The sequence below is a fragment of the Canis aureus genome, chromosome 16, assembly GCF_053574225.1.
Source record: "Canis aureus isolate CA01 chromosome 16, VMU_Caureus_v.1.0, whole genome shotgun sequence".
NCBI classification, from domain to species: Eukaryota; Metazoa; Chordata; class Mammalia; order Carnivora; family Canidae; genus Canis; species Canis aureus.
The window spans coordinates 26,164,774-26,191,332 of NC_135626.1; the positions used below are offsets into that span (position 1 = coordinate 26,164,774).

The 26,559-nt window shown below is 34.6% G+C and overlaps 1 protein-coding gene and 1 long non-coding RNA gene across 4 annotated transcripts in view; one reads left to right on the forward strand and one right to left on the reverse strand.

Moving 5' to 3' along the window:
* LOC144286233 (uncharacterized) overlaps positions 1-26,559 on the forward strand; it is a 218,370-nt gene that overhangs the window by 142,624 nt on the left and 49,187 nt on the right. The window lies entirely within an intron of this gene.
* BRIP1 (BRCA1 interacting DNA helicase 1) overlaps positions 1,451-26,559 on the reverse strand; it is a 181,670-nt gene continuing 156,561 nt past the window's right edge. For 2 of the 3 annotated variants that reach the window (XM_077852395.1, XM_077852393.1), the window contains 3 exons: positions 10,989-11,071; positions 7,545-7,868; positions 1,451-3,131 (listed from right to left, as the gene is read on the reverse strand). In XM_077852395.1, coding sequence (XP_077708521.1) covers positions 2,386-3,131; positions 7,545-7,868; positions 10,989-11,071 — 1,153 coding nt within the window. In that variant the 3' untranslated portion in view covers positions 1,451-2,385. The remainder of the gene's footprint in view (positions 3,132-7,544; positions 7,869-10,988; positions 11,072-26,559) is intronic. The other variant, XM_077852396.1, reaches the window with a different exon arrangement.

Here is a 26,559-nt window from a genome sequence, read left to right on the forward strand (position 1 = left end):
CAAGAAGACTTCCTGCTGAGCACAGAGGCCCACATCGGGCTGGATCTCTCCATGCTGAGATCATGACCTGAGCCAAAATCAGTCAGACACTTATCGGACTGACTCATCCAGGTGCCCCAAGGTTGGTACTTTAATATTTTCTTTAATTTTAAAGATTTTATTTATTTATTTATTTTATTATTTTTTTTTTTAAATTTTTATTTATTTATGATAGTCACAGAGAGAGAGAGAGAGAGAGAGGCAGAGACATAGGCAGAGGGAGAAGCAGGCTTCATGCACCAGGAGCCCGATGTGGGATTCGATCCCGGGTCTCCAGGATCGCGCCCTGGGCCAAAGGCAGGCGCCAAACCGCTGCGCCACCCAGGGATCCCAGATTTTATTTATTTTAGGGAGAGAGAGAGTACATGGGCAGAGAGAAGCAGAGAGACAAGCAGACTTCATGTTGAGCCCAACATGGGGCTTAATACCATGACCCTGAAATCAAGAGTTGGATGTTTAACTGACTGAGCCATCCAGATGCCCCATAAAGGCTGGTACTCTAATTCTTGCAATATTATCCTGGTCAAAGTTGTTATCTGAGGGGACCCTATACCTGTTTCAATAGTGAGGTCATTGCACAAAATTTCTGAAATACCTTTTGGAATCACTAAATGCTAGTGTTGCATTTCTTTTCTTTTTTTTTTTTTTTTAAAGATTTTATTTATTCATGATAGTCACAGAGAGAGAGAGAGAGAGAGAGGCAGAGACACAGGCAGAGGGAGAAGCAGGCTCCATGCACCGGGAGCCCGACGTGGGATTCTATCCCGGGTCTCCAGGATCGCGCCCTGGGCCAAAGGCAGGCGCCAAACCGCTGCGCCACCCAGGGATCCCTAGTGTTGCATTTCTACATGCATTCTTAGTTAATGGAAATTTTTAGCTTCAGAGAGAATTAGATTTTAGAGAGAATAAACTTGAGATTAAGTTGGGTGATACACCAAGGAATGACTAAAAAATAGAAGATAAAAATATCTTCTATTCTAGTGTTTGTAACTTATTACTCACTGATCAACTAAGAAAAATATATAATACTAGGGATCTAATACATCCTAATCTATAGATAACTCTTTAACTGGTAAGTTATCAATTTAAATTTCTTTGAACTATTGTCACAGTTCTAATATCCAATGCTATAGAAAAAAGCTGTAGTCAATCTAAACACTTTCAAAATAAAAGCAAATATATACAATATAATAATTCATTTATCCAAATGACTATATAAAATACTGGATTGCTGGGAATTTTGAGTTGTTGAAAAAATAAAACATATCCAAACTTGACAACTCACAAAATTTCAATTCGAATCATCCACACAAAGCCTAAAAGTCCATCAAATAACAGATGTTTCTTAGAAAAACATGAGTGAATGTAATTTTCAAGAAATAATAACAGAGAAGGGCATCTTTTATAACCATTGTTGATCAGAAATATAGCTTCATTCACAAACACGTAAACAGAGTCAAAATTTACAGAAAATTAGTGAGCATAAGAGAACATTTTTCAGTTGCAGTTACATGTTTGGGTTTACTTATAAAATTTACATATGAAGTTTTCTATCCTAACAATTTCATAGTTATAGCTTTCATGCTAGAACATGTCACCTTTTTCCACAATGAAGCTAAATAATTAGAACTGCAAATCTGGAGTCATCATTTGGCATTTTGTAACTACATAATTTGCTTTAAATGTGCTTGATTTTGGTTTATCAAAAACAGAAAAATGTAAAGCAATATCAGTTAAAAATACATAGTTTTCTTCTTCATTCTTAATTACTTCTAAATAGGCAGTTTAATACAGGAATAAGCTTTTAAAAGAAAACTTTGATTTCTAAAATAATAAACTGATTTGAGGTGAATATATAAAACATGACTGAGGTATGACTGGATTAGACTGCTATTCATTTTTTATATATTAGTATGAAAACAAATGGATGAATAGGACTATAAAATACAAATATTTATGTGAAATTTAAAGTGCCTCAGGAAACTATGTATCTTTCAGATTAAGTATATAGGTAAAGAAAATTTGTTAGAAGAAAATATTTTGTATGGATCACTCTCAAAACTCAAAAACAACAAAACTTACATTCTAAACATAAAATAAGACTTAAAAACCTCTAATACCAAAGAATTAAAGTGAAAAATATTTTTAAAATAAAAAAACTATACCATTTATCCAATGAAGGAGTTGTCATTTAAAATAGAGTTTAATACAAGCATGACAACATATTTTTATAGTATTATAGTTAAGTATTATTATCTAACACCAGGAACACACCTTTATTTTTGGAAGGCAACTGATTAAAGTTCTTTATATCTGTTTCACAAGTTTTTCCTAGTTCCAATTCATTTATATGAGTTTTTTTTTCATATTACTATCAATGTTATCAATTTTACTTTCTTTAATATGCATGAGTCTATTCAACGTTGTGACTGTGCAATCCTCAGCTTTCATTTCTTGGACTGAATCCACTCCCTTAATAGTTCTAATTTCAAAAAGATCTTCAACTAAAATACAATTTGAATGATCAACAAATCTATTGTCTCTATCACTTTCAACTAGTTCATTCTTTTCTTCATTTGTATCCGCAGGATCATAAAGCTCAGGTGAAAAATAGATAGATTCATCCTCTGCTTCTGTTTCAGAAGCTCTATGTGAAGTGGAAGATTTAGCTTCTTCACCAAGTAGAGACAATTCAATGTCTGGATCCACGGCTTCTTCACAGCAAAATAGTTGTTTGGAACAATTTCTTTTAAGAAGAGTAGAATCAATCTTTACTGATGAAATGACTTCTGATTGAGAGCATGATGCATTTAACATCAGAGATGAGGATTCACATTTATCAGTGAGTGGCAAAACTGTTTTATAACCCTCTTCTGTTTCTAAAGTGGAAATGCTAGAGGCACAGTCCTCTGGTGACCTGAACTTAGGTCCTGCAGTCAGAATTTCACCAGTAAAATAATGTTCCAAAGAATTAAAGTTAGACCAGCTAACTGGCTTTGTTTGTTTGTTGAAGATTGGGCTTGTGGATCTGGAAATCACATTTTTTTCTGCTTTGACTGCCTGGGCAAACTCTTCTGATAATACAGGATCATCTACGAATACAAAATTTAAAAGTGTTAATTTTCTGCTTCTAATATAGTAATTTTTGTTAAAAATACTGAAATAACTGTATAGGATCCTAATTTAAAGTCCACAACCAATAGCAGCAGGACTTCCATATTAGAATATAGAGAACAAAATGTGAACTCTGAAAGGAATCTTAGATCTCCAGTGATTCTGAGCCCAAGTTATAATGCTGTCTGGTAAACTATCAAATTCCACACCAGGGACCTCAGAAGTGAATGAAAAAAGGAGGGGTAAAAGGAATAGGAAGAGGGCTGAGTAACGGAGGAAACACACTATAAAACTCTGCCTTAAAAATTCACTAACCAAGGACTGGGAAAAACTGATCTAGATTAATTCCCTAAAGGAAACTGGCAACCACAAAGACTAAATTATTTGTTTAAAGTTATAAAACTGGTTAGTAATCAGACCCAAACTAGAACTTAGGTTTCCTGATTACCAGTCTAATGGCTTTGAATTCACTAGGACATTTACTTAAAAAACAAAACAAAACAAAAAAACCAAAAAAACCCCAACCCAACAGGTACTACAAAGTAAATATTTAATGCTTCATATATTAAATTGTCATATATTAGTTAAAACAATTAAAATAATATCCAATGATACAGATCACAGTTTGGCAAACTTTTTCTGTAACTGGCCAGACAGTATAGATTTTAGGCTTTCTGGATCATATTACTGGCATACCTTCCTGTTTTTTAAATTTTTTATAAATTCATTTTTTATTGGTGTTCAATTTGCCAACATATAGAATAACACCCAGTGCTCATCCCATCAAGTGCCCCCCTCAGTGCCCATCACCCAGTCACCCCCACCCTCCCACCCTGGCATACCTTCTTTATTGTACTTTGCAAATAATGTGTTTTTTACAAATTCAATGTTTGTGGGAACCTTGCATCAAGCAAGCATAGAGGCAACAGTTTTTAAAAAGCATTTGCTCATTTCATGTCTCTGTATCACATTTTGGTAATTCTTGTAATATCTCAACCTTTTTCATTATTATATTTGTGTGGTCACCTGCGATCAGTGATCTTTGATGTTACTACTGTAACTATTTGGGGCACTATAAATCACAGCCACGTAAGATGGTGAACTTGGTAGACAAATGTTTGTGTTCTGACTGCTTGACTGACCAGCTGTTCCTCCATTTTTTCCCCTTTCCTAAGGCCTCCCTATTTTCTGAGATATAACAATATTAAGATTAGGCCAATTAATAATCCTCCAATGGCCTCTAAGCATCCAAGTGAAAGGAAGAGTCACAAATCTCTCACTTTAAATCAAAAGCTAGAAACGATACAGTTAGTGAGAAAGACATGTTGAAACTAAGATAGATCAAGCAGTAATTCTGACTTTCAGGTTTTATTATTTAAGAAATACACTTTTGGGGGCACCTGGGTCGCACAGTCAGTTAAGTGTCTGACACTTTTTTCAACTCAGGTCATGATCTCAGGGTCATGAGATTAAGCACTGCATCCAGCTCTGTGCTCAGCATGAAGTCTGCTTGTGATTCTCCCTCTGCTTCTCCTGCTCGTGTTCTCTCTCTCTCTCTCTCTAAAATAAATAAATAAATCAAAAAAAAAAAAAGGAAATACATTATACATTTTTATAAGGCAATAGCTGCCATAGATCGGGATTCCCTTGATGAATCTAGGCAAAAAAAGTTGAAAACCTTCTGGAGAGGATTCACCATGCTAAATGCCATTAAGAATATTCATGATTCATGGGAAGAGGTCAAAATATCAATATTAAGAGGAGTTTGGAAGGAGCTGGTTCCAACCCTCATGGATGACTTTGAGGGATTCAAGACTTCAGTGGAGATGTGGTAGAAATATCAAGAGAACTAGAATGAGAAGGGAAGCTTGAAAACGTGATTGAATTTCTGCCGTCTCATAATAAAACTTCAATGGAAGAGGAATTGCTTCTTACACATGAGCAGGAAGTGGTTTCTTTCTTTCTTTCTTTCTTTCTTTCTTTCTTTCTTTCTTTCTTTCTTTCTTTCTTTCTTTCTTTCTTTCATTTTTTTTTATTTATTTATGATAGTCAGAGAGAGAGAGAGAGAGAGAGAGGCAGAGACATAGGCAGAGGGAGAAGCAGGCTCCATGCACCGGGAGCCCGATGCGGGATTCGATCCCGGGTCTCCAGGATTGCGCCCTGGGCCAAAGGCAGGCGCTAAACTGCTGCGCCACCCAGGGATCCCTCTTTTTTCTTTTCTTTTCTTTTCTTTTCTTTTCTTTTCTTTTCTTTTCTTTTCTTTTCTTTTCTTTCTTTCTTTCTTTCTTTCTTTCTTTCTTTTTCTTTCTTTCTCTTCTTTCTTTCTCTTCTTTCTTTCTTTCTTTCTTTCTTTCTTTCTTTCTTTCTTTCTCTTTCTTTCTTTCTTTCTTTCTTTCTTTCTTTCTTTCTTTCTTTCTTTCTTTCTTTCTTTCTTCCTTTCCTTTCCTTTCCTTTCCTTTCCTTTCCTTTCCTTTCCTTTCCTTTCCTTTCCTTCCTTCTTTCTCTTTTTCTTTCTTTCTTTCTTTCTTTCTTTCTTTCTTTCTTTCTTTCTTTCTTTCTTTCTCTCTCTCTCTCTCTCTCTCTCTCTCTCTCTTTCTTCTTTCTTTCTTTCTTCTTTCTTTTTCTTTTTTTTTCAGGAAGTGGTTTCTTGAGATGAAAGCTACTCCTAGTGAAGATGCTTTGAAAATTCTTGAAATGACTACAAAGAACTTAGAATATTACCTAAAGTTAGTTAATAAAGTAGCAACAGGGTTTGAGACGACTGACTCCAATTTTATTTTTTGTTTTGTTTTAAAGATTTTACTTATTTATTCATAAGAGACACACAGAGAGAGGCAGAGACACAGGCAGAGGGAGAAGCAGGCTCCATGCAGGGAGCCCACTGTGGACTCCATCCCAGGACTCCAGGATCATGCCCTGAGCCGAAGGCAGAGGTCCAACTACGGAGCCACGTAGGCGTCCCAGACTCCAATTTTGAAAGGAAGTTCTACTTTTAAGTAAAACAGTATCGCATGCTGTAGAGAAATCATTCATGAAAGGAAGAGTCAATTGATGTGGCAAACTTCAATGTGGTATTTTTTTTTTTTTAAGAAATTGCTGCAATCACCCCAGCCTTTGGCAAACACCACCCTGATCAGTTAGTAGCCATCAAAACTGAGGCGTGACACTCCACCAGCAAAAAGATAATGACTTATTGAAAGCTCAGATGGCTAGTATTTTTTAGCAATAAAATATTTTTAAATTAAGGTATATACATTATTTTTAAAGACAGTGTTATTGTAACTTAAGAGATTGTAGTATAATGTAAATATAACTTTTATATGTACTGTGAAACCAAAAAATTCACTTGAATTGCTTTATTGTGATACTTGCTTTATCGTGGTGGTCTAGAACCAAACCCACAATATCTCTGAGGTACGTATGTACTCAATTATGCTGTTCCAGTACAAAACATACTATGACTAAACTCTGCTGTTGTGTACCATACGTAACTGAATAGACATGACTATGTTCCATTAGACGTGCTTTACGAAAACAGATGGCCAAATTTGGTCCATAAGCCATAGTTTGTCAATCCTTGACAGACTATTCTTGTGTGTGTGTGTGTGTGTATTCTTATATGTGTGTGTGTATATATATATGTATATTTTTTAAAGACCTATTTATTTATTTATTTATTTGAGAGAACGAGAGAGAGCCCACACAGTGGAGGAGGGGCAGGAGGAGAGGGAGAGAATCTCAAGCAGACTCCTTGCTGAGTGCAGAGCCCTATGTGGAGCTCAATCTCACAACTCTGAGATCATAACCTGAGCCCAAACCCAGAGTCTGATGCTTAATCAACTGAACCACCCAGATACTCCTCTATTTTTTACAATTATTTTTTTTATCATTTAGTATAAATAACTCATATTACCTAAACTAAGAAATTCATGTTTTTTACTTGAATACTGCTCTTGTATCTATAAATAGACCAATTTTTATTATAGCTTTTAGAAAAATATCTACCATTTGTACAGTATATTTTACTATGCTGTGATATTTATTCATGATATTCATGATATTCATATTATTAGATCTTTACAGCCCATCCTAAGAGATAGGTGTGTATAGATTCTTTTTTCTATTAAGACTCAAAAAAGTTACATGACTTGCTCAGGTCACACAGCTAGGTGGTGGCAAACCTTGTGAGTGGAGAACTACAAACTATGCTTAGATCTCTTGACAAAAGTTTGTTCCCATTCCAATACACCATATTATTTTATTATTTTATGGTAACACTTTCTATTTCAAACCGTGTTTTAAAAAATTAATCTACAGCACAATAAATATCATTTCACTGGATATAATGAAAGACTTCTCTATCAAATGTAAATAGGCAAAACTTTTCAAACCTTTTTCCTTTTTGGAGATGATGCCTCTTGGTAGAGGTGGACTTTCAGTTATTGTAAGACACTGTTGTTCTTGGACACGTATTTTTGCTTCACCTTTCCTAGGATTTTCTGGTGTTAGAGGACTTGCTGCTTCTAAGTAAGTTAATGTATTGTCCTTCAAACAGGTCACTTCAAGTATAGACTCACTGTCTTGTGTAAACTTTCTGTCCTCTTTGGATACATTAATGACCTTTTGGTGCTTTCTGGAAAAATCAGACAAGGACTCCAGTGCACTTTCAAAGGTTGAATGGTGCTGAATCTGCTGCCGTATCCATTTGGAAAGTCCTAAGGAAAAAAGTAAACCCAAGGAAGAAACTGTAGTTATTTAGTTTCTTAAGCTATTATGTTTTGGGGCACCTGGGTGGCTCAGTGGTTGAGCATCTGCCTTTGGCTCACTCAAGTCATGATCCTGGGTCCTGCAATCAGGTCCAGCATTGGGGGGCTCTACACAGGAAGCCTACTTATCCCTCTGCCTATGTCTCTGCCTCTTTCTGTGTCTCTTATGAATAAATAAATAAAATCTTAAAAAATATATATTATGTATTAAGAAAACACTTAGATCATTTTTCTAATGAAGTAATCCACATGAATTTAGGGTATATAGAATGATTCTCAGTATTTTTCCTGCCTAAACATCTTCACATGTATACTCTGCTCATGTATCAGTAACATTTTTCTTTATGTGCAGTGATTATCAACTGGAGGGAGGGAAGAGGCAGAGGGGGAAATGTATTATTTGTCAGTTTAGGATAACTGGGGAAATAAAGCAAATTTAATTTCATCATAATTTTCCACAAATAATGCCTGCTCTTTAATTTTAAGGAAACTAAAAGTTGTAAACAACAATCAACAGTCTTCCATTCCAACTTTCTAACTTTGACTTCCTTCACAAAAATAAATTCAAGATTCCTTTTTTGTTGCTCTTCTCCCCCAATTCCAAATGTCTTAAACTATCCAGGGAATGAAAAGAATAACAATGTTATTAGGGACAAATCATGTCCTGTTTGTATATTTATTACATAATTCTTTTTTAATATATAAATAACCAAGTTATAAGGGATAGGATTTGACCTGTGACATGCGAGTAATGTATAAACTTGAACCACATAAAAGTATAAGTGTTTTGTTTAATTTCAGAACGAAATTCAAAATCAGACATTTGGATTTCTAAAAAATAAATATTCTCTGCTGGTTGGTATTACTAAAACTATCATCATCTTCTGAAGTAGTTTAAAAAGTCACTATGGTATTTTAAGTTAGAAGAAAAGTAAGACAGGGCTTCAAGTTTCAAGTTGTAATTCATTCATTTCAAATACATTCCCCTTTAGTATTTTTTTTTTAATGGAGCTTTTCTATATTTAATGCAAATCAAATGGAGTTCTATAGTTAATACAAACTGAATTTTTTAAAAAAAAGATTTTATTTATTTACTCATGAGAGACACAGAAAGAGGGAGAGACACAGGCAGAGGGAGAAGCAGACTCCTCACAGGGAACCTGATATGGAACTCGATCCCGGAATCACGACCTGAGCCAAAGACAGACACTCAACTGCTCAGCCACCCAGGCGTCCCTACAAGCTGAATTTAAACAAAGACTAGAAATCAAAAGGAATTTGTATGTTGTGCTATTACTGTCTCGATAAGAAGACTTCAAATTTTTATGAATCTCAGAAAAAATAAATAAAAACCATACAAAAATAATGAAAAATTCTTCATTTAAAATCTGTCAGGGATGCTTAGCTGGCTCAGTAAGTGGAGTATGCAACTCTTGATCTTGGGATTTTAAGTTCGAGCCTCACATTGGCTATACAGACTAAAGAAATACAATTTTTAAAAAAATCAAATTTGATCAGATAAAAATTTAACTTCAAGATTTTAAAATAAGAAAAACTTTTTTTCATATTTTGCATTTTTTAGTTGAAATATAGTTGGCAAGAATAATATTTTAATTTTTAATTTTTTAATGATTTTATTTTTAAGTAATCTCCACATCCAACATGGGGGGCTCAAATTTACAATCCCAAGATCAAGAGTCACATGTTCTATCTACTGAGCCAGTCAGGTAGCCCTAGAAGCACATTTTAAATAAACATTTCCCTTAAAGTTCTTTATTTTTGTTAACTTGGAAAATAATTATATCAATTAAACAAGAAACTTTCTAAAATGGACAATTTTTAGTTATAAACTTCTTTCATGTTTGGAACTTTCTGTAATCAAAGAAAGCCTTTTTGGTGCAAAATGTCCATTTGCTTTTGAAAACACAAAGACTCTGAGCTCCATCTGCTGACTAAACATAAGCACTTAACATTTTTCTTTTAGTTATATCTGGACCTAAGCACAATGGCTTGCTTTACATGGAAAGGGCAGAAAAGACTAATAAAGCACTTGCTATTTTAAACCAGGTGGATACATTTTAATACCAAACCAAATATTAGGCTCTGGGATAGAAAAAAAAGTCCATACCTACAGGTAGCTAATCTGAAAGAAACTTAAAATTCTGCATCTCTATCATTGTACGGTATGAACTTTTCAAGCTTTAAAGATAATACAGATGCAAGTATTCCTAACAGTTCTTTAATAACAGATGGATTCCTGGTATTGACTCTAGAGGGACTCTGACTACTGGATAGAAACTATAGGCACATAGTACTTGTTCATCTAAGTGGGCAAAAAATGACCATCTACTTCATCTTGAGACCCACATGGTGCTTTTTTTCTTTTAGAAAATACTAGTTCTGACTAACATAAACTGTAGAACAGCTGAAGCATATCTAAATAATCAAACTTCAGTATATTCCATAATGAAAGAATAAGGAATTCTAAGCAGACAAAGGTGATTGCTTACATGCTTACATGTAAAAACTTATTTCCTGGAAAATTCATTTTTGTGAACAGCCTTTTTTTCCCCTTACAATGCTAAATACTCTGTTACTTAATTAAATCCTACATTCTATGAAACTGAAGGATCCTGATTAATACTATGTTAGTATCTAACCAGATTCTTCTACTTTTTTTTTTTTATAAACACAAGCATTATTAAGGCTAGATTTCCCAACAATGTGAATTTTTCCAAGTTTGATTTAGTAAAACAAATTCTGTCCAAAATTTTTCTTTAAAACTAGTAGTTATCAAATGCCAAAGATCATTATTATTTCTTACTTTTTTTTCCATTTTTTAAAATTATTTTATTTTATTTTATTTATGACAGTCACAGAGAGAGAGAGTGAGAGAGAGAGGCAGAGACACAAGCAGAGGGAGAAGCAGGCCCCATGCACCGGGAGCCCGACGTGGGACTCGATCCCGGGTCCCCAGGATCCTGCCCTGGGCCAAAGACAGGCACTAAACCACTGCGCCACCCAGGGCTCCCTATTATTTCTTACTTTAAGCCCATCTGAGAATCTTACCAGATATATATCTACTGGGATTACTCCTGAAGCGATCATCCACTAGAATAAGAGCTCCCCAATCATTTTTGTGTCGAATACACCTATAAAAAGAAATAGGGAGAAAAATCAAACAAAAATAAACTTGAAAATAAAAACCAACAGGGCGCTTTGGTGGTGCAGTTGATTAAGCCTCTGGCTCTTCATTTTGTAACAGTTTGTGATCTCAGAATGGTGAGATTGAGCCCTGCACTGGGCTCCATACTTAGCAGGGAGTCTGCTTGAGAGTATTTCTCCCTCTCCCTGCCTTCCTACTTGTGCTCTCTTTCTAAAATAAATAAAGCTTTAAAAAAAAAGAAAAGCCAAATTTCTCATGGGACAGATAAAAGAATGAGAAAGTCAGTGATATATCAGTGGAATATTCCTTTAATCAAAGCTTTGCTATTATGAGCAAGGTTATAGAAATGGTTCAATATAATATACCAAAGTAGGTATATTAAAAAAACAATTTTTGCCAACTATTGATGACTTATATTAAAAATGTTATATGCATTCTATTTTGAAAGCCAAAATATTATTGAAAATATTTTCCAAAATCTTAGCCACACAGACTGTTTGGTTTTTTTTTTTTAACCTTTGGTATCATATTAGTTGTAGATTTTATGTAAATGAACTTTGTTCTAGTTTAATGAGTTTTCATCATTAATGAATGTTTAATTTTGTAAAAAAGAAACCTCGGAAGTATCAATTGATATGATCATGTAGTTTTTCTTCTTTAGACTGTTAGCATGGTGAAGCACATTGGCAAAATTTCAAATAGAGGGCCAGACTTTCATTCCTTAGATAGTAACCACATGTTGTTATGGTGCATTATTCTTTTTACAGATTGTCATATTGGGTTTGCTAAAAAAATTTTTAATCTTAAAAATTATTCAAGGGCGCCTGGGTGGCTCAGTTGCTTAAGTGTCTGATTCCTGATTTCAACTCAGGTCATGATCTGAGGGTTCTGAGATTGAGCCCCCTGTCGAGTGGTGCCTTGGTGGAGAGTTAATGAGTATTAGGGTTGTTTCCACATTTTGATTGTTATGAATAATGCTGCTTTGAACATTTGGTACAAATTTTCATATGAATCCAACTAGGAGTGGAATTGGTGGATTGTACAGAATTCAATATTTAACTTTTTGAGGAACTACCACACTTTTTTTCTGAAGCACTTGCACAATTTTACATTCCTGTCAGCTTTGTGTGAGGTTTCCAATTTCTCCATACCCTCATCAACACTTATTATCCACTTTTTCATTATATGTTCTGTAGGAAATGTGAAGTATCATTTCACTGTGGTTTTGATTTGCAATTCCCTAATAACTAGTGATGCTGAGCATCCTTTCATGTGTATACTGGCCACTTGTATATCTCTTGGAGAAATGCCTATTCAAGTTATTAGCCCATTTTTGAATTGCATTATTTATCTTCTTATTGTTGAATTATAAAAGTTCTTTATATATTCTGGATGCTACACCCTTATCAGAAACACTTTTTGCAACTATTTTCTCCCATCTGTGAATATTTTCCATTTTTAGTAGCGTTCTTTGAAGAACAAAAGTTTTGACTTTGACAAAGCCCAACTTATCTATTTTTTTTTAGTTATGCTGCTGATGTCAGATTTAAGAAACCACTGCCTAATCCAAGGACAAAAGATTTACACCTCATTAGTCTTTGACCCATTTTGAATTAACTTTTATATATGGTGTGAGGAAGGGGACTAACTTCTTTCTTTTGCATATGGATAGCCAGTCATTCCAGCACCATCTGTTAAAAAGATTTTCTTTCCCCATTGAATTGTCTTGACGCATTAAGGGGGGGTGGTGCTTAACGAATGGGAATTTATTTCTCACATTTCTTGAGGCTGGGAAGTGCAAGAAAGTGGTGTGAACTTATTAGTTCCCTGGTGAGGTTCTCCTCATGGCTTGCAGATGTCAGCCATCTCACTGTGTGAGGGTGAGAGGAGGGAGAGGAAGGGACATGCAAGTTCTCTGGTATCTCTTCTTCTAAGGGCACTAATCCCATCATGAGGGCCCGTGTGAATGACATCGTCTAAACCTAACTACCTTTCAAAGGCCTCATCTCCAAATAGCATTACATTGGGGATTAGGGCTTCAACATATGAATTTGAGGGGTGGGGGCACAATTCAGTCCATGGCAGAAGGTAGGAAAATTATATAGTATATGAGAATATACTAAGTATTAAGGAAAAAATAGAGAACAGGGAATGTTGGGGGCGCTACATTTTTAAATACAGTAATATTGAGCACCTGAAAAAACATCATTTGAACAGATCCTTCACAGGTAAGGAAATAGGCTGTGTATATATGTGGAAAGGAAGTTTTGTAGCAAAGAGAAATGCAAATGCAAAGACCTTGGTACAAGAGCTTATCTGACATAGTCAAGGAACAGCAAGGAGCATACTGTGGCCCCTGCTCTCCCTTTAGTTGTGTTGTTTGTTCTGTCAGTCTTCAGGTTGATTTCTGGGGTATGATTTGGTAGTTACATAGTTGTGTTCATGGGACAAGACAAGCCTAAGGTCCTCCTACTCCACCATCTTCTTCTCCCTCTGTCTTGGCACTTTTGTCAAAAATCAACTTACTGTAAATATTGGAGTTTCCTGGACCTTCAACTCTACTCCCTTGTTCTATATGTCTATATTATGCCAGTACAACACAGTCTCGATTATTGTAGCGCTGCATATGTTTGAAATTGAGAACCGCTCGTTCTCCAATTTTGTTCTATTTCTATATTTTTGTGACTAAAATGAGTTTCTTTCAATTTCCCCATGAATTTTAGGATCAGCTTTCTCAATTTCTACAAGAAATCCAGTGGGATTTTGGAACTGCACTAAATCTCTGTAGATTAATTAGGGGGAATATTGTTATTTTAAAAATAAGCCTTCCAATCCATCATCATGGAATTCTTTCTCATTTATTTAAAAATTTTTCAACAATATTTTGCAGATTTTGGTGTAAAGTCTGGCATTTCTTTTGTTAAAGTTACTCCTAAGCATCTTACTCTTTTGATGCTATTAGAGATGAAAAATTTTAAATTTATTTTTATTGAAATATAGTTGACACACAATTTCAGATTAGTTTCAGATCTTAACGTAGTGATTTAACAAACCTATATGTTATACTATGCTTATGACAAATGTAGCTATTATTTGTTACCATACAACAATATGTAAATAGAATTTCTTAATTTCTTTTTTGGATTGTTTATTCCCACTGTATATAAGGTGATTGATTTTTGTATACTGAATGTTATAACTTATTGCACTTGCTTATTAGCTCTAATAGTTATGTTTTATGGTTAAAAGAATTCTATTTGGAATACCATGTCATCTGCAAAGTTTAAAATAATTTTACTTCTTTTCAAATCCAACTACTTTTTTTTCTTTCTCTCGCTTCCTTCCTTTCTTTCTCTCTTTGCTTGCCTGCCTGCCTTCCTTTCTATCTTTTTTGCCTATTTGTCCTGTGTAAAAACTCTAATACAATACTGAATACAAGTGATGAGAGTGGACATCCTTATTTTATTTCCAAACAAAGGGGCAAACTTTCAGTCTTTCACTATTGAAATGTTAACTATAGGTTTGTCACAGATGCCCTTCTATTTCTACTGAGTGTTTTGTGATGAAAATATATTAGATACTGTCAAATGCTTTTCTTTCTTCTCTTAAGAAGATCTTGTGTTTTTTGTATTTTATTCCACCATATGGTATATTACATTGACTTTAGTTGGAGCAACAAAATTGGTTGGAGGTTGAACCAACCTTGCATTCCCAGGATAAAACCCATATGGTCAATGTGTATAATTTGTTAGTAAATTACTGGATTCAGCTTTCTATTTTCCATTAAGAATTTTTGCATCTACACCCATAAGAGATACTGTTGTGTAATTTTTTTTTCATGTGAGGGCTTTGACTTTGGTAACAGGCAATACTGGCCTCATGGAATACGTTGATACATGTTTGTCCTATTTTTCATAAGAGCTTGTAAAGGACTGGTGTTAATTCTTCAAGTATTTACTGAACTCATCAGTGACGCCATTTGGTCCTGAGCTTTTCTTTATGGGAAAATTTCTGATTACTAATTCTTTTATCTCTTTACTTTTATAGATCTATTCAGATCTTCTTGTTGTATCAGTTACAGTAGCTTATGTTTTTCTATGAATTTGTACATCACATCTAAGTGATGTAATTTGTTGTCATGGAATTGTTCAAGGCATTCTCTTATAAGGCTTTATATTTCTATGGGGTTGGTAGTCACATCCCCTCTTTCATTCCTAATTTTAGTAATTTAAATCCTTTCTGTATTTTCTCTTGGTTAGTCCAGGTAAAGGTTGTCAATTTTATCTTTTCAAAGAACCAACTTTAAAAAAAAAAAAAAAAAGGTTAGCCCTGGTGGCCCCGCGGTTTAGTGCTGCCTTCAGCCCGGGGTGTGATCCTGGGGGCCCGGGATCGAGTCCCACATCGGGTTCCCCGCATGGAGCCTGCTTCTCCCTCTGCCTGTGTCTCTGTCTCTCTCTGTGTCTCTCATGAATAAATAAATAAAATCTTAAAAAAAAAAAAACCCTTTTGTTATCATTTTTTTCTATTGAATTTTCTATTCTCTCTCTTTTTTATTTCCACTCTAATATCTATTATCCCTTTGATCTGCTCGCCTTGGGCTTAGCTTGCCCTTCTTTTCCTAATTCCTTAAGAAAGGAGGTTAGACTACTGATTTTAGATCTTTCTTTAAAAAGAAATAGGCATTTACAACTGTAAGTTTCTTAATGAGCAATGCTTTCATTGTATCCTCAAAATTTTGGTACACTGTGTTTTCATTTTCACTCATTGCAAGGTATTTTCTCGTTTCTTTCATATCTTCTTGGATCCAACGGTTAAAAATGTGTTCTTTAATTTCCACATGAGTTTCCCATTTTCTCTGCTATTCTAGATTTCTAGTTTCATTCCACTGAGATAAGAAAAGATACTTCCTATGATTTTAACCATTCAATTTATTGAAGACTTATTTTGTAGCCTATCTTGAAGAATATGCCCCATGCACCTTAGGAAGGTGGAGTGTAATAGATATGTTAGGTTTATAATTGTTGGGTTATAGTGTTCACGTCTCACATTTTTGATCGATTTACTTTCTAACCGTTCTATTATTGAAAGGGTAATAAAGTATCCAACTATTTAATTGTTGAACTGACAGTTTTTGCTACATATGATTTAGGGTCCTTTTGTTAGCTGCCTATCTGTGTATATGTTGCAAAGCTGAATGTTACATATTCTTGATGAAATGAAACATTATAGAATATTCTATTAACAATTTTTGTCTTAAAATCTATTTTGTCTGATATCAGTATAATCAACCAGCTTACTTATGTTTACTGTTCACATGGTAAATCTTTTCCCCATCTATCTACCTAAATCTATTTGTATGTGTGCACGTGCACATGCTTAACTAGAGTGTTTCTCTCACAGGTAGCATTTAGATGGGTTGTATTTCTTTTTTTTAAATGCATTTTGCAAATCTTTGTCTTGACTGCAGTGCTTAATGCAATTTACATTTGGTGTAATTACTGATAAGATAGGATTTACTTAGCTATTTCATACTTTACTATTTGTTTTCTATGTCTTAATTTTTTTTCACTATTTTCCAATTATTGGCTTCTTCTCTGTGCAATATATTTTTAAAAAGTTTTATTTATTGGGGTGCCTGGGTGGCACAGTGGGTTTGCTTTGTCTGTGCTTTGTCGCAGGTCATGATCTCATGGTTGTGGGATCGAGCTCCATGTCAGGTTTCACCCTCAGTGCAGAGTCTACTTGGGATTTTCTCTCCCTCTCCTAGCCCCTCCTGCTTGTGTGCCCTCTCTCTAAAATAAATAAACCAATCTTTAAATTTATTTATTTTAGAGGGAGATGGAGAATCCTCAAGCAGACTCCCCACTGAGCATGGAGCTCAATATGGGGCTTGATCTCAGGATCTTGAGATCATGACCTGAGCTGAAATTGAGACAGACGCTTAACCAACTGAGCTCCCCAGAAACCCCCTGTGTGCAACAGATATTTTTATGTATCATGTTAAGTTCTTGTCATTTTATATTATTTTGAGTTATTTTATTTGTGGCTACTTTGAGGATTATAAATTAACACTTTAACTTATAATATAATTTGGATTAATACCAACTTAATTTCAATAGTATATAAAAATGTTGCTCTTATATAATTCTGTTCCTTCTCCCCTCACCTTTGTTATTACTGTAATATAAATTATATCTTTATACACTGTATGCCTGTACAGAAAAGAGGTAACAGCAGGCCAAAATGCTTATGTCTAGAGGCCTGCATACAAGGTAGACTTTGTCTGGTGTTTAGGAACTTAGATTTCAGGAGGGTTCCAATCACTGACTGATAGGAGAGGCTCCCTAAGTTTAAAATGTTTGTGCAAGGGTGCCTGGGTGGCGCAGGGGTTGAGCATTTGCCTTTGGCTCAGGTTGTAATCCTGGGGTCTGGGATCAAGTCCTGCATCAGGCTCCCTGTGGGGAACCTGCTTCTCCCTCTGCCTATGTCTCTGCCTCTGTGTCTCTCATGAATAAATAAATAAAAATTTAAAAAAGAAAATGTTTGGGTAAACAATGATTAATGCTGAACATCTGCTTAGAAACATCTGTTTCTAAGAGGTAGAACTTTGGGGAAGTGCTAGGCAGAGGCTATGTGAACAGCCCCAAATAAAAATACTAGGTCCTGAGTCTTTAATGAGCTCCCCTAATTGGCAGTATCTCATACATGTTACCATAATCACTGTTGGGAATTAAGTGTGTCCTATATGACCCCACTGAGAGAGGAGCCTTGGAAGCTTTTACCTAGTTTCCCCTAGACTTTGCCCATGTGCCTATTCTGTTTGCTGATTTGCCTGGTATTTTTTCAATGTAATAAATCCTACATGTGCATACAACTAACTATATGACAAATGTATCCCTGCTCCTAGTGAATTACCGAACCTGTGGTGGTTCATGACAATGCCTATCACCACATATTTAAAATGACTGCTTTATGCATTTTTTTTTAAAAAAAAAATTGAATAGGATAAAAAAGAGCTATAAAATACACTTACATTACTTTTTATATTTATCTATGAAATTACCTTTACAGATGCTCTTTATTTCTTCATATAGTTCTGTCTATGATATAGACATATGTCTATATGTCTGCCTATTGTTTTTTCATTTCAACCAGAAAAAGACTCTCTGTAGTATTTGCTGTAGGACAAATTTTTTGGACATTAATTCTCTCAGTTTTTGTTTATTGGGAATGTCTTAATTTCTCCTTAATTTTTGAAGGATAGTTTTATTAGATACAGAGTTGATTGACAGTCTTTATCTTTAAATGTCAGTCCATTGCCTTCTGCTTCCCAGAGTTTCCAATAAGATATCTGCTAAAATTATTGAAGATGTCTTGTGAGTTGTTTTCTCTTGCTGTTTTCTAGATTCTCTTTGTTAGTGGTTTATGACATGTATACGTATGGATCTCTTTGATTTTAAATTACTTCAAATTTGCTGGTTTTCTTATATGTGCAGATTAATGTTTTTCATCAAATTTGGGAAGTTTCCAGCCTTACTTCTTCAACTAATCTTTCTGTTCCTTTCTCTCTCTTCTCTCTTTCTAAGACTCCCATTATGTGAACATTGGTATGCTTGATGGGGTTCTTCTACAGGTCTCTGAGGCTATGTTCATTATTCTTCATTCTTTTCCTTTCTAGTCCTCAGACTAGATAATCTCAATGGACTTACTTTTAAGTAAACGGAGTCTTCTTCCTGCTCAAAACAGCTGTAGAGTCACTCTAATGAATTCTTCATTTTAGTTATTGAACTTTTCAAATCTAGAATTTCCATTAAGTTCTTTTAAAAAATTCGATATTATTATTGATTCTATCTTAAGAAATTCTATTTGGTGAGACATCATTCTCATAGTTTCCTATAGTTCTTTAGACATAATTTCCTTATTTCTTTGACTGTATTTAAAGTAGCTTTATACATTCACTACAATGCCTGGATTATCTTGGGACACTTTCTATTGATTGTTTTTTCTCATGTGTATGAGACATATATTCTTTCTTTGAATATATCATTTTTGTTGCAAAAGTACATTTTAAATAACACAATGTGGCAACTTTAGAATTCAGATTCTTCCTCTGCTCAAGGACTTTTTTGTTGCTGTTGTGACTTTCTAAAAATAATTCTTTAAAGTCTATGTTCTGTCATGTGTGACCACTGCTAGATCAGCTTAGTGGCCAGTTAATGACTAGACAAAGATTTCTTTAAACATCTGTAACCAATATATGTCTCATTTGCCAAGAGGCTTTGCACACATTTTTCAACATGCTCAGTAAGGCAGGTAACAACTCTGCCATAGTCTTCACTTCCTGCTTCAACAGAGCCTCAAAGTCAGCCATAGGTGAGAGCTTAGGGGCTTCTCAGGTTTTCCTGACCATGTGGCACATCCCTGGTTACATGCACCACTGTACATATGGGCATGGCCCACTAAAGTCCCAGGAGTATGTCAGAACTTTTAAAGCCCTCTATGTATATCTCATTTGCTAGCTTTTCCAATTAAGCTGTTTTAGTTAGCTTATTACTTGACCCAAATTTAATTGTCATTTCAGGATGCTGTGAAATTAAAAAATTGCCTGTGTGAGGTCCTAATCAGGTCATATAAGATAGCCCTGTCCAGGAAATCACGAGAGAGGTTCCATAATGACAATTCTCAAGGAATCTCAAGGAATAAGATCCAGCCTCTTCTCTGGCTGGCAGAATGCTGGCTTTCACTAGGATTTAAAACTACTGTGAACTTGAAGAGGGGAATGGGAACTGGGCAAGTGAAAATGTCACAATATTCACTGTTCTTTTTTTTAAATTTATTTTTATTTATTTATGATAGACATAGAGAGAGAGGCAGAGACACAGGCAGAGGGAGAAGCAGGCTCCATGCCGGGAGCCCGACAGGGGACTCGATCCCGGGACTCCAGGATCGCGCCCTGGGCCAAAGGCAGGCGTGAAACCCGCCGAACCACCCAGGGATCCCCATATTCACTGTTCTTAGTGAGATTCAGCAATTTTCATGAATAAATGTTTCCTGGAATGTTGTAAACTGGTTAATTTATAGTTTCGAAAAAGTTGATTCTATATGGCCTGTTTTCTCATTCCTTTATTAAAGAATTTTCAGAGGGCTTTGTCATTTTTGTACATCTCACCTAATTTAAGAATATTTTCACTTATATTTTTTGACAGGTATTAGTCTACAGTTTTGTTTCTTTCTTTCTTGTTTTATATTGTCTTCATTTAGTTTTGGTTGCAAGATAGTACTGGGCTCATAAAATGAATTGGGAAGGGTTCTATCTATTTTTTAAAAAAGGATTTTACCTATTTGAGAGAGAGAGAGGGAGAAAGAGAGAATGAGTGGGGGTGAATGGGGCAGAGGATGTGGGAGAAGCAGACATCCCACTGAGCAGGAAGCCTGACTTGGGGCTCAATCCCAGATCATCACATGAGCCAAGGGCAGATGCTTAACCCACTAAGCCACCCACGTGCCCCATACCATCTATTTTCTAGAAGAGATCAAATGGAATTGGGTGTTACTTCTTTAAATGCTTGGTAATTTGCTAGGTGATTTATTTTCAAACTACAAGTTGTATCTTTACTAGAAAGAGGATTGACTATTCAAGTTATCTATTTCATCTTGAGTGAGTGTGGTACTTTGTGGGTTTGAGGGAATTAGTTTATCACATCTAAGTTGTTGAATGTATGCATATAGTATAGTTTTTCCCATATTATCTTTTTAATATCTGCAGAGTATATAGTACTATGACTTCTTTTATTCTGGAGATTGTTAATTTGTGGCTTCTCTTTTTTACTGATCTTTTTAAAATCAATTTTTTAGGGGCGCCTGGATGGTACAGTCAGGTGAGCATCTGACTCTTGGTTTCAGCTCAGGTTGTGATCTCAGGGTTTTGAAATTGAGCCCTGCACTGAGCTCTGCACTCAGCAGAGAGTCTGCTTAAGATTCTTTCCTCTCCCTCTGCTCCTCACACTTGTGCTTACTCTAATAAATAATCTTAAATAAAATCAATTTCTCAATTTTTAGTTTCATTGATTTCCTTTGTTTTCAAACTCATGGATTTATACTTTTATCTTTATTATTCCATTTTTTGTGTGCTTTATATATATTTTACTTTTCTTCTCCTAGCGTAAGGTAGAAGCTTAGATTATTGATTTGAGACCTTTCTTCTTTTTTAAAATAAGCATTTAATGATACAAATTTCTCACTGAGCACTGTTATAGATGCAGCCCACATATTTGGATATATTTTCATTTTGATTAACTCAAAGTATATTCTAATTTTCCTAAGATTTTCTGCTTTACCTATAGATTATTTAGAAGTATGCCTTTTTTTTTTTTTTTTAAGATTTATTTATTCATTCTAGGGGGTGGAGAGGAGGACAAAGAGTCTAAATAAAGCAGACTTTGTGTTGAGTGTGGAGTTTGACATAGGGCTGGATCCCATGACCCTAAGTTCACAACCTGAACTGAAACCAAGAGTCAGAAGCCCAACTGACAGTGCCACCCAGGCGCCACTAGAAATATATTTATAATTTCACTCATATGTGGAATTTAAGAAACAAAATAGATGAACAAGGAGAGCGTGGGACACAAATGATGAAAAAATGAGAGACTCTTTAATTATAGAGAACTGAGGTTGATGGAGGTGGGAGAGGTATGGGATAGATGGATGATGAATATTAAGGAGGGCACTTGCTATGATGAGCACTGAGTGTTACAAGTAAATGATGAACCACAGAACTCTGCTCCTAAAGCCAATATTGAACTGTATGCCAACTAATTACAATTTAAATTAAAAAAATTACTAGACATTTACTGTAAAAAAAAGTATGTTTTTAATTTCCTAGTATTTGGGGTTCTTTTTCTATCAAGTGTTACTGATTTCTAATTTAATTGTTTAATTCCATTTTGATCAGAGAACAAATTAGGATTTCAATTCTTTTAAAAATGTAAAGTTTATCATACAGGATATGATCTGTTTTAATAAATGTTCCTTGCACACTTGGAAACAACATTATTCTAATGTTGTATGGAGTATCTATAATGTCAATTCAATACAGTGGTTAATAGCATTGTTCAAATCTTCTGTATTTTTATTGGTTTTCTGTCTATTCCTTAAGGAAAAAGGAAATGAAATCTTCAAATATACTTTCAGACTTATCTATTTCTCTATTCAGATTTGTTATTACATCATATATTTTGAAGCTCTTTTTTAGGTGCATATACATTAAGGATTTTGTAACTTATTGGTAAATTGACCCTTAAATTATTATATAATTTTCCTTTTTAATACTCCAATAATACTCTTTGCTCTGAACTCTACTGTATTTGGTATTAATATACTTACTCCAGAAAGTTCTCTTGTACTTTGAATTCTATTCTTCCCAAATCTGCCTGCCACTATTTACTTTTTACAGTACTCAAATAGCTATTCCATGCATTCTGTCCAGGCTTTTAAGACAGTATATAGTATGCTTACTCCATCTTATCTAGAGTTGAAACCTCCAGACTATTTTTTAAAAGTTAATTTTAACTTTGCAAATTTTAATTTTTAATCAAATACATAAGCATAGTTTAAAAATCAAATGGTAGTAAAGTAGTTATAATTAAAAAAAAAAAAAAACACCAGAATTCTCTTTTACCTATGCACATCCTATCTCCAATTCCCAATCCTCAGAAACAATTCTACTTCTACTTTCTTCTTCTACTTCTTTACTTCCATGTTTCTAAATAACTTTTAGAACTACTACTACTTCTTGGTTTTTAAACTTTACACATTATATGTTGACTCTTCCTACAAAAGATGTTTATTCTCTTACATCACGGATACTTCATCACCTCTTCATTTTCCTGATAGTTATACCACAATTCTGAGCAATCAATATTCAATGGATTTTATCATGTATAGGTGTTATATTGTACACCATGATTACATTTTTTTCTTGCACAAGATTTCTTGGTCTGCCCTAGAGTTAATAACTGTCTCTCTCCTTTTTTGTTTTTTTTTATGTACCTTTTTTTTAAAAAAAAGATTTAATATATTTGAGAAAGAGAGAGAGAGAGAGAGAGAGAGAGAGAGAGCATGAGCAAAGGAAATAGGCTCCCTGCTGAGCAGGAAGCCCCACTTAAGATTCGATCCCAGGCCCCTAAGATTATGATCTGAGCCAAAGGCAGATGCTTAACTGACTGAACCACCCAGGTGCCTCACTTTTCTATGTATTCTATCATTAATTAATTCCCAAACTTTGCCACAGCTATAAAAATTCTACTCAATATGGTCAAAAATCCATTCTAGACTGACTACTATGGGGCTGCTGCACAGCTGTCATTCCAGAGTGGATTCCTCTCCTAATCTAAGAATTCTCCTTTCCTATATTCTAGATTGGAACTCCCATTTCCTGAAACCTAGATATTCCTCTGTATAAATTTTCTCTTATTTGACAGAGCATATCTTCCAGGAGCATCCTGGGAAAGTATGCATTTAAAGCTAATGTTTTAGGTCCTTGCATATTGAAAGCTTTATTTTATCTTACAGTTTATTGATCATTTGAGTTGTATAGAACTTAAATTGCAAGTCAAAATTTCCCTCAAAAAATTGAAAATAATTTAAAACTGTCTTCTAGCTTCTAATGTTTTTAAGGAGACTCTCAAATGTGATTTCGCATCTTCTGTATGAGACCTTCCCCCACACACACTCCCCTGGAATGTTTTAGGACTTTTTCTGTATCTGAGGTAGTTTGAAACTACACAGTGAGATGCTTTATAGCTTTTCTCCCTTTACTGGTGCTTGCGTGGGCCCCCTTAATCAGAAAATTATATCCTTCAATTATGAACATTTTCCTTGAATTGTTTCTTTGATAGGTTTAATTTCCTTCATATTTTTTCTAGTCTCTTTCTATAGATTTCCTTTTTATTAGAACTTGGCTCTTATATATGATCTTTAATTTTTTTGTATCTTTGTTGTTTTGACTTAGGATATTTCAATTTTATCTTCTAAGCCTAATTCTGCATTTCAAATTTGTTGCTATCATGTTAATGCCTGGAAACTTTTCCTATGATAAATCTGTTCTTATTTCATTAAGGAAATATTTTACCCTCTATGGGTAAGGGGTTGACTAACTAAGCCCACACAGAAAATCTGCTCCATATCTTGTTTTTGTACAGCCTCAAAGTAGGAATGGTATTCACATTTTTAAAGGACTAAAGAAAAAATAAAGAAGAATATGCAGACTGTACATGGCCAAAAAAACCTAAAATATGTACTGCCCACTCCTTTACCAAAAGTTTGACCAACTTCTGTTCTATTGCACTGTCTCTGTTTTCTACAAGCTCTTCCACCTTGTTTTTATTGGTGTGATTTTGCTATTGTTTTGGTCTGTGTTTTTCATATTACAGATTTTAAAAAAATATATCTGGTGATCACTCTTTGCTCTTAATACATCTTTAGCTATACCTGGAGTTGAAGAATATATAAACTCTCTAATACAATCTCCCCAGAGAGTTAATTTGACTGGTGCAGGGGGCTGTCTACTTATAGTGCCCCCATATCCTAAGCTTTTCCACGGTTCAATCTGAAGAATCTTGCTGGCCTTTACAATAGCTTTCTTTTGCCTGCTAAGTCACTCATTCATCTGTTCTCCAGTGTTCAAAGTTTGCTGACATCTCATCTGTTAGTGTTCCACTCTTTTAAACTTTTAGTTTTGACATTTTTATTTCTTTACTATCATGGAATTTTGAGAGGGTGGAGATTAATATAAATGTTTGATTTTTCCAGAAACTTTTAAAAAAATCTAAATTTTATATGACATCCTTTTCTGATATTATTTTAAAGCAATTCAGAGGTTCTAAGGCATCATACCACAAAATTAGGCAGGATAGGAACATGGATATGCCAATATGATAGAACACTGTTGAAAAATCATTGGAAAGTCAGGGCACCACTCTATTTTTTATTCCACTTTGGTTTATTTTAAAGTGTCCTATGGTAGAAAGGTATTTAAGTTAACAAAACAGTTCAGAGAAAAGAATTTCATCTTTTCTTTTTTCCATTGTTTTCATTCTGCCTTGTTCAAATGAATTATGCCCACTTGAGACAAAGATTATACTTTCAGTAAAGCACACCCGTTAGGAAACTTATAGTGCAGTTGTAACCTGGTCACAAAACCATCTGGTACATTCCCAAAGGCTGTTATTACATTTCATGGACTTATATTACTTCAAATACTCCTAACAGTCCCATGTGGGCTTAAAAAAAAAAAAAAAAGATTTTTTAAAACTCAATTTGTTTCTGCTTACTTTAGACCTTCTAGATTTATCCCTTATACGAAAAGTGCCTGATATAGGTACCTTTTATGTCTATCAATACATATTATGAGTTTTATCAAGTGATGTAAAACATTCACTTGATTTTTTTTTTCACTTGATTTTTAAATAATGTTTCTTTATAATAAAAAGTTGCTACTTGTTGACACTGTTTCCCTGAAAATCAATACAAAGACAGTGGGCTATCAATTTTTTAAATAATAAAATTTAAAAAAAAATAAATTTATTTATGATAGTCACACAGAGAGAGAGAGAGAGAGAGGCAGACACACAACACCGGCAGAGGGAGAAGCAGGCTCCATGCCAGGAGCCTGATGCGGGACTTGATCCCAGGTCTCCAGGATCACGCCCTCGGCCAAAGGCAGGCGCCAAACCACTGAGCCACCCAGGAATCCCCAAAACACATGTTTTTTATGAAATTCTAGAAAAGTATGTTTGAAGCTCTAGAAGCTCTCTGGTCAACATGGTATAGTGGGGGAAAGCACCAAATCACTATTTTTCACAAATTCAGCAAGTATTTATTGAGCATCCATGCCCCAAACTGAGGCATAGTTGGTTGCTGAAAACGTAAAATACATGTTTAGGGAAGGAGACAGACATATAAACATGTTATTACAATACAATGAGTTAGATGTGTAACAGAGATAATGTATAAACTACTATGGGTTTCCTAAGGAGTAAAAACTAGTTGGAAAAGTAAAAAGAAATCTTCATAAAGGACATGATCTTCAACTAGGTTTTGATGGGTAAATGTGTCAAATGAATTGTATGATAGTTTGTATGCCAAAGCAGAGAATAGTGAAAGGATACGGTATGTTTACTAGTAAGATATTTTATGCTTAACAGGGAGAATTTTAGAGGATAAAGGTAAGGTCTAAGGATGAAAAAGCAGGTCTTGAGGTTTTAAAAGTAGGTGGGGCCAAAGTGTGAAGGCCCACTTAGTAGTATGTGATATTAGACAAGTAATTTAATCTCTTACAAACTACTTGATATGTGTAGAAAATGTTTACAAATGACAAAGTGGGATATATATATTTTTACTTCAAGTAATTTCTTAAAATTCAATGCATTGTCTATATTAAAAGGAAAAAAATAATAACCGGGGTAAGAATACTTT